This window comes from Rhagoletis zephyria, unplaced genomic scaffold (assembly GCF_001687245.7).
Source record: "Rhagoletis zephyria isolate East Lansing unplaced genomic scaffold, Rhagoletis_zephyria_1.1 Rzeph_scaffold_03634, whole genome shotgun sequence".
NCBI classification, from domain to species: Eukaryota; Metazoa; Arthropoda; class Insecta; order Diptera; family Tephritidae; genus Rhagoletis; species Rhagoletis zephyria.
In genome coordinates, this window is record NW_016160717.1 from 17599 (window position 1) to 27371 (window position 9773).

Genomic DNA, 9773 nt, shown 5'->3' on the forward strand with positions numbered 1-9773 from the left:
GGGGGTCTCATCCGAGGCTTTGCCTTGCTTCTTCACTGGAAGTGGTTTTTACGTGGCGGGTCCCAAGCCCAGCGCACAACCCATTGCTGGGACGGGGGTGGTTTCGCAACCAAATACACGTTTATATAGCGAGCCGCTTGCTCCAAGCAGACACCCGCTAGCAGTCACACCTACTGGTGAACAGGCGCTGCAGACTTCGGTGAGCCCCTAAACCGAATAAGTCGAAGGGGTCCCACCGAAGCTCCCTCTCTTTCTGCCGTGACCCAAGGCTCCACTCGGATTGGTTACCGCATCTCGCACATGGGTTGCTCACGTTGCCCAGAGTGCGCGAACGAGGACGCCAGAGTCGGGATTGAGTATAGCCATGCAACTGTAACTGCATACCCAGCGCAACGACTATACCCCATTGCACTAACTCAATACATACCCCAATAATATATCCCGATAATGTATTAGTTTACCTTAAGTCCTTAAAGCAGTCTTTTAGTTATGGTCCTGACCATACCCACTTGTTTTCTTATAAATTGTGCTGATTATCTCTATGAGCCGTTAACNCTCAATACATACCCCAATAATATATCCCGATAATGTATTAGTTTACCTTAAGTCCTTAAAGCAGTCTTTTAGTTATGGTCCTGACCATACCCACTTGTTTTCTTATAAATTGTGCTGATTATCTCTATGAGCCGTTAACAGTCTTATTTAATTTGTCGTGTGTTAAGAATCGTTCATAACCCCGCTACATAAAAGCGGTAGCAGGTCCTCGGTGGAGAACTTTCGGGGCATAGCTAAGCTCTCTGCAATTCGTAAATTATTTGAAGCAATTATTAGAAATCATGATTCAATTATAAAACAAAAAACAGTTTTCTCGCTACCTCTTGACAAAATCGGCTCCCTTAGCAAGGCACTGTGTGTGGGTTCGTGTGTGTGTGCAAATCTTTTGTAAGGGAGCTAAGGGAGTGTCAAAACTCGAATGTCACTAATGAGCAAACCTTTAATTCTTGAATCATGATTACAAATCAGGTGACGCATTTTATCTCATCTACCATTTCATACTGTCAACATGGGTTTTGCAAAGGCAAATCAACTTCATCAAATTTACTTGAATTAACATCCTATATCTCAAAAGCATTTAGTGAAAACAAAAATGTGGATGTTATATATACCGACTTCAGTAAAGCATTTGACAAAGTATGTCACTCGCTGCTCATCTATAAACTTGATCTTCTTGGTCTTCCACCTAATTTTCTACATTGGATCTCTTCATACCTCTGTGATAGATCACAAAGGGTTATGTTTAAAAATACTATTTCTGACGTCATTGATGTTACTTCAGGAGTCCCGCAAGGTAGCCACGATACCACGATAAACGATATATCTACAGACATAAAATTTTCAAAAATTTTAATGTACGCAGATGATGTGAAACTTTATAAATCGTAAGTATCAATCAAAGAAAAGCATTTGCTTTTTTGGTGCTATGTAAATCGTATCTGGTCAACTGAAAAGGCGTGTTACCCTAGTATGTATATAAGTAAATGGAGATATTTACAAATGTGTACTTATTTACTGACAAAGTTCAGAAACCTGTTTAGTTTTTAAATAAGTTAAGGATACTTACATAACATCATGTGTATAAGCCCTACACATTGCCTTTTTGCTAGCAATGGAATATGCGAGGAAAATGATTGGTATATTGTCTTTATCAATTAAAGTACAAAAGTTATTTCCTTGAAGGAGAAGGCTGTAATAAAAAGCTTTAATAAAATTTTTATATTCCTTTAATATAAATTTTACATACTTGCACAAATCATGTAAAATATTGTTTGCAGCAGTAAATATTTTATCATCAAGAACTCCTTTGTCACTTGTAACAAAAACGCCTTTGAAATATGAAAAAGAAGGAATAATAGGTCCGTTAGACAAGAGCAGCGATTTTTGCACAGCAAAATAATCAATAAACCGGTGAATGCTACCCAAAAGGTGTAACACTTCGCAGAGCCAAGAGAGCACTCACTGGTCCCAAAGTAAACTTTTTTGTAATAAAATAAACCTAAGTTATTACGATGTTGTAACTAAGGAATGTCAATAAAAAAGGTATACATATGTATGGATGTACAGATCGAGGGTGACAGGTAATAAGGTCAACGGAAATAAGGTCAATTCTNCATATGTATGGATGAACAGATCGAGGGTGACAGGTAATAAGGTCAACGGAAATAAGGTCAATTCTCCACCCTGGTTCGAAATAAAGTCAATTGACATTATTTCTCTTTCAAACATTCAATTTGCTTAACTTCGCGGCGGCCCCGTCAGCGCGCCACACCGCGCGAGCTGCGCTCGCGTACCCCGCGCGACCGGCGCGCACACTACGTACCGCTACGCCGCGGCCACCCCTTCCCCGTCTCCCGCCGTGCTATAACGCAGTTAGATTTAGTTTTTGTATACACTGAAATAAAATTTTTATATATTTTAAACATCGAGGGCTTATATTCAATAATACCCTCTATCTGCACACTTTTCACAAAGATGAGATTCTGATATAAAAATCCACCTAAGCTTTTGCTGTCATCGGTGATATTAATACCTTATATAACGACAGGTAATAAGTCCCAGATGGTTTCTAAAATCGCAAATTAGTTTTTGTGCAAATTGCAGATAGAGGGTATTAATGAATTCAAGCCCTCGATATTTCACTTTTTTATATTTGTAAGTTATTGGAAGCAGGGATGCCAACTTGGCTCAAACCGTGCCATTTGTCCCTATTTTACTTCAAATGGCACTTAATTTTTTAATTTGGCACAACGTGCCAAAATGGAACTTTTGTAAAAAAAATAACATTTCCATACATTGTTGTGAAATCCTTTCCGTGCACTTCTTTTTCTCAACTAAAACTTTATAATTTATAAAGGCTATTCAACTGGTTTAGCTTATTTTATCATTGCACTTTTGTTTTGGAAATGTGGCTTTATTTTATTGCTAAATGTGAATGATTAAAAGGAACGGCACCTTTTTTGGTACTTTTATTTTTCTATTTGGCACATTTTGGCACTTTTTTATCCTCAATATGGCACCTCATAACTAAGGATAGTTGGCAGCCCTGATTGGAAAATTTTTGCTGTGTTTTGGCAACACCTTACTTGTAGTAAAAAAGCATATAATTTGTGTTTCAAAGGTGTGAAAACCGATCAATTAACTTATATGATCTTGGTTCCGATATTAAATAATCAATAATTGTTTATACCCGCATTTTGGCACATTGGCTCGTTGAACGTGCCATCTAATAAATAGTGTCGTTCTCCTTAGCTGCTTTTATATGATGTCGTCACAAATTGCGTGTTCCTCCGGGGTTTTTGGACATGTACTGTTTCTTCAATTTAATAGTGTTCGCTTTATTTTTGTAGAAACGAAAAATGTTTTGCANTTCTACACTCTTTCTTCAAATATTTCTCGTATTCCAGCTGTGCGCAGGCGTTTAGTTTTTCGCATCGTGTTTTTACATATTCGTAATTTAAATTTTTTTAATAAAATCAATTGGTGGTAGTTCATGATTGTGTGTGGATTAATATCACCACACTGAGGATTTGGCAACAACCTTTGTCTTCTATTAAAAAACAACACTTACGGGGCAATGTTTATTGTAAGAGCAACCTTTGTTTTCTATGAATCGACATACTGTAAGCGTTGTTGACGCTATTTCCATTTGAATGAATGATTTCCAAATTTTTGTTGACTTTATTTCGCTTTTGAAAAGGTAATAATTTTTTTATTCACACCCATGATATAAATCTAATGTGCGTGATATTATGACCAGGGTTGCCACTGACGAAATGAAATACTTACCATCCACTTGAAAATAGTCTACCAAATCTGGAAAATATCTGCCAATAACTTTTTTAATTACCCATTTTAATAAAAACTATTACTAACTGTTCTATTTGTTTAGTTATTCCAATAAAAGTTAAATTTTTTTATTGAGGAACTTTTTAATTAACTAATGATATGGTAATTGAGATCATATTGGTATATTCTCGTATGTACTTATCGCAACCTAAATCAAAAACAGTCACAACTCAAAATTTTGCAAAATCGATTTTTTCTCATAAAAGAGTACACGGATTCTATATCTATCGTCCGTCAAAGTTTCTACTCATTATTATCTTCTTTAACTAGAAAAACACTACTAACGGGTCTATTTTGCACAGTACCAAAGATTTTATAACCGAAAAATTGTATTACCAAAAAATGTTACCAGCTCTTGTCATCGCGATTCTAGGTACGTTGGCAATGCAGTTAAAATATTTAGCTATGAAGATTTGTGAAAATTCTGGCATTGAATATTTCACGCAGCTATATTGTTACCAGCTTATGAGATGGTAACCAAATTTACTGGTTACAAGAATGCAGAGAATGCGAAAAGGGTTTAAAAATTGCCAGGAACTTTATTTACCGGTTACTACATTTTGGTTGCCGGCGCAGAATAGGCCCATCGACATTCAACTTTGGCGTTGCGTTGGTGTTGGCGTCGCTTTGACAGTATGTAGGTGGCCTTACGAATGTTTTTGTTTTGCTTGCTTCGCGTGCATCGATTACACAGTTGTTTGCGTTTCCTGAACATTTGAGGTTTGTTGAGTTGTGACTGTTTTTGATTTAGGGTGCGATATATAAAAATTGGCCATTAAAGCGTTCGAAAACTAATGCAATAAAGTATACTAATTAGACATTTTTAATATAAAGATAACTATGAAGAATAAAACGGGAGCTAAAATTGTATTTGTTTTTCGAAAAAATGCGTTAACAAAAATCTACCAAAATGAGAAAAAATTTAACTTTTTACTAACTCAAACTTTTTCTACCAATTTTGGTAATAATTGACCAAAGTGGCAACCCTGATTATGACCAGTTTTGACTATTTTTTTCTCGTAGACGAGGAGAATAGTTGTTCACATCATCTAATTAGTAATGAGAGTGGCTATTAACACTCATCTAAGATCTCATAAGTTCACACGACTGGAATATTCTCCCCAGTGTTTTTTGTAGCTAGATTTAGCTATTTTCGACGTTATGTTATAGAAATTTGCGTTTAGCTATTAGCAATAGAGTCCGACTGATTAATCGGCATCGGCATCAGCATCGGCTAGTACCGGCCAAAAGAATCGGCATCGGCATCGATTATTAGCCGATTCTTTTTACTTTTTACGCAATTTTAACAAATTTTCATCACAATTTGATAAACAGCTTCAGGTTTTTTTTAGAATTGTTTTAAGTAGGCAGTTTTTTAATTTTAGTATACTAAAGTGCAAGTTTGAAGTAGCTAAGTAGTGTAAGTAGTGTTGATTTTTTACAATTTTTTCTTCGCGCATTTTCTTCCAAACAAAATATGTTTAAAAATTTTTTGTATGGAGCAAATTCCCAACACCCTCCACAAAAAAATTCAAAAAATCAATAGTAAGTCCTAGTTACTTAGAATTTGCACTTCATTAAAATAAAATTAAAAGGGCTACAAAACTGCATACCAAGAATGTTTAAAGAAAAAGATTGAAATTTTTACTAACATGGTTTTCGTTAGATAACGACATACACTTTCATAAAAAATAAGCATTATATAAACGAAAGGGATATAGCGACAGAATGCTGAAATATTGTTACTGTAAGTATTTCATTTCAATTATTTCGTTAAATATATTAGCGCATTAATATTTAATCTTTTATTGCGCAATACAAAGAACAGATAAATACATGTTAATATGAGAATAAAAGTATATAGTGTAGTGTTCTTTAAGTTTATATTTCACACTGTAAACGGGGACTAATATGTAAGCTTATCTATTGTGAACATATACATATACTATGGTGACCGACTAATGTCACGCTTGCGTATACATAAAAAAATAAAGAGGCAATTGGTATCGAAACGCAAACGCAGAAGGTTAGCTTACTACAGCACCAGGTGTGGTACCGAGCCATATACAAGTTACATTAAATTCTTCCGGTGAATTCCTTCCGTTTAAAGTAAAATACTTCAGATAAGAAGAAGAAAAACATTTAAACTGTCGCGAAATGGAAAGCAGCACAAAAAATATAACTTCATCGGTTCTTACGGAAACGGGAATTCTGGTCCGCAAATCAGCTACTGAGGACGAAGTTGTGTCTTTGCTACAAGACATAGTGGGAGCTCCACCACGGAGTACAGCAGTTCCAGGTGCACGGCAAGCAGAGGTGGGAGCTCCACCACGGAAACAACAGACCGAGAATATTGCAGTGGGAAAGCAGCAGGCATTGCAAAGCGCCAATAACGGGGATAATCAGTGCGAAAATAGCGGTAGTCAACCATTTAACGATGAAGCCGAAAATATTTTGCAAAGCAAAGCTAACGGCTGCGAAAATACCGTACGTAAAGGTGCAACGGATGACCCAAAGCTAACCGCAAATGAGCAAAGCGAATGCGAGGGTGGTACAGCAAAGTGTAGTACGTTGGAGAAGCGTTTGCAAATTTTGAGCCTGAAAAACGACCTCAATGAGTCGACTACTGAGCGTGCTCAGGTAAGCACATATACATACTCACTCAGGGACATCGAAGTGCTGGTGCCGAAATTTAGCGGCGATGACGACTGTCACGTGCGCAAATGGATCGACAACTTCGAATATGCAGCCGACACGTATGGTTGCAACGACGGACGAAAGCCTCTCTTGGCGCGACAATTGCTAACTGGAAGTGCAAAAATGTTAGCAGAAATTGCAGTAGCGCACACCTGGGTTGAACTAAAAGCGCACTTAAAAGCAGAGTTCTTCAAGGTCCCCAGCTATAGAGACAGTTGACAGTCGAAGAGTGCGGACGTGTTTTTAAGTTCGCTCCGTAGTCATTAAATATTGTGCTAATTTAATAAAACAAAAAAAATAAAAATAAAATAAACAAACAAACCAAATGAAAACAGAAAGCGATGAGTCAAGCTGAAATCCGAGCTCAGAAGCAACGCGAGCAAAATGAGCGCCGGCTTTCAGTTCAACGCAACAACGCATATTTCTCTATTCGGTCCCAGAGTCCCAATCCATCGACCACCCTCAAACCCCCTAGAGATTCAGGTCATCGGACTTGTCCTCCAAACTTACCATTGACGACTCCGATGTATTGGAGTGAAGATTGCGCTTCACCTGTGCCGTATCACATTTCACGCCCAACGCTTACAACAAATTCGGTAAGCGATAACATATCCCCAAATATAGCGGCAACAACAACTAGTACAGTGACATATTTTACTACCTCTATCGCGCCAACAACAACAAACACACCGGTACCTGCCGACTGAACAGCGGTGTCAACAGCCTGGCCTATTCTTGCTGCACAAGCACAAATTAAATTGAGTGCAAGCCCTGGCAACAATGGTAAAGCGCAAGAAAAGTTGAAAAACGTAACAACTAAAAATGCGGCCATACAGACTGGAATGGACCGCTATGTTACAATAAAAAGAAAACTTTGTCCGCAAAATTCAACGGGCAGTAAGACAAAAAGAAACCGCCTTACCTCAACTCAGCAAGTCAGTACGAATAGATTTGCACTGCTAAGTGACAATGCCGATGATGTGAATAGCCAAATTTCTGAAGGTGCAGCAAAAGCTACTAATGCCAAAACTCGGCCCATTTTTATAAGAGAAGAGAATCCAAGCGCTCTTGTAAAAAAATTCACACAGCTAATCGGTAGTAATAAGTTTCATATTATCCCACTATCTAAGGGAAATATTCGCGAAACTAAAGTACAAATTTATTCCGAACAGGATTTTCGAACAGTGTCCAAATACCTGAATGACACAAACACAAAATTTTATACATACCAATTTAAAAGTGCAAAAGGTATACAAATTGTAATTAAAGGTATCGTACCAAGCGTTGAAGCTGTGGAAGTTTTGGAAGCACTTGAAGAACAAGGTTTCAATCCAAAAGCTGCTGTGAATATTTTTAATAGGAACAAAATCCCTCAACCTATGTTTAAAGTTGAGCTCGAGCCTGAAAACAAACCTCTGGGCAAAAACGATGTGCATCCAATTTATAAATTACAATATCTGCTGCATCGTAGGATAACTGTGGAAGAACCGCATAAGAGAAATGGCCCTGTACAATGCACCAACTGTCAGGAGTATGGTCATACTAGGTCTTACTGCACGCTTCGCTCAGTGTGCGTAGCTTGTGGAGAGCTACATGTCTCTGGCACTTGCACATCAAACAAAGAATACCCGCGTGCAAAAAATGTGGTAACTGCGGTGGAAATCACACAGCAAACTACAGAGGCTGTCCAGTCTACAAGGTGTTAAAAAACCGGATCAACCAATGCGTGGCTTCCATACGTACTCATAATGTACCGAATGCCTTTGTACCCTCCCAAACGAATTCTGACGTCTTCTTAGCCAAAAGAGCCACGTCGCCAACAGTTCTATCAAACACCGTCAATGGCTTCTCGTTTGCAAGGGCCCTAAAATCAGGCTTAGAAAACCGTGCCCCTACAAAAACTGCACCTCAAGTTGCGCCGCAAGAACAGCATCCCCATGCACAATATGGTAAACAATCCAATATCGAAGCTATGATAGCGTCGATGCAACAAAGCATGATGAATTTCATGACTTTCATGCAAAACACAATGCAAGAACTCATGCGAAATCAAAATACGCTGCTCAACCTGCTTGCTANATCGATGCAACAAAGCATGACGAATTTCATGACTTTCATGCAAAACACAATGCAAGAACTCATGCGAAATCAAAATTCGCTGCTCAACCTGCTACTCAGCAAACAAGATAATGACCTTACTTAAAATAGCCCTCTGGAATGCAAATGGCAAATGACTGTATTTTTATGAGAAGCTGTTTTTCATGGCAGAAATACACTCGGAGGTTTGCCGTTGCCTGCCGAGGGACGACCGCTGTTAAGAAAAACCCTTTTTTCTATATTTTTTGCGATGTTGCTTTGACCAGGGTTTGAACCTAGGCGTTGAGGATGGAAGTGCGCACTGCTTACCACTACACCACAGCGGCCGAAATTGTGCATATGGAAACTGTGCATACGAAATAATGCATATGAAAAAACCGAAATAATGCATACGAAAAAAACCGAAATAATGCATATATGCACAGTTTCGGTTGAAAACCGAAATAATGCATATGAAAAAACCGAAATTTTGCGTATGCACTCTTTCGTTTGAAAACCGAAATAACGCATATGAAAAAACCGAAATAATGCATACATACACACTTTCGTTTGAAAACCGAATAACGCATATCAGAAAAACGAAGTAATGCATACCTGCACAGTTTCGGTTCAAAACCGAAATAATGCATATGACAAAAACCGAAGTAATGGATGCATACAAGGCCTTCGGCCGCGTAACCCTTACTAAGTAGAACTCTCCTTTCTGTGTTGCCGGAAAAGGGGACCGAAAGTATTTTTGCGCAGAACTTTCTGCGTAGGCGGCCTTCGGCCGCGCTTAGGGATTATAACCCTTACAAGTAGAATTCTCCTTCTGTGTTGCTGGAAAAAGGGACCGGAAGTATTTTTGCGAAGAACTTCTTTCTGCGTAGGCGACCTTCGGCCGTGCTTAGGGATTATAACCCTTACTAAGTAGAATTCTCCTTCTGTGTTGCCGGAAAAGGGGACCGCAAGTATTTTTGCGAAGAACTTCTTTCTGCGTAGGCGACCTTCGGCCGTGCTTAGGGATTATAACCCTTACTAAGTACAATTCTCCTTTCTGTGTTGCCGGAAAAGGGAACCGGAAGTATTTTTGCGCA

At 38.4% G+C, this 9773-nt stretch overlaps 1 protein-coding gene across 1 annotated transcript in view; it reads right to left on the reverse strand.

The window, feature by feature from the left end:
- The window catches only part of LOC108369373 (protein odr-4 homolog), a 37783-nt gene that overhangs the window by 3396 nt on the left and 24614 nt on the right, over positions 1-9773 (reverse strand). The window contains exons 3-4 of the mRNA XM_017624467.1: positions 1802-1883; positions 1622-1744 (exon numbers count right to left, since the gene is read on the reverse strand). Of these exons, the coding sequence (XP_017479956.1) occupies positions 1622-1744; positions 1802-1883 (205 nt within the window). The remainder of the gene's footprint in view (positions 1-1621; positions 1745-1801; positions 1884-9773) is intronic.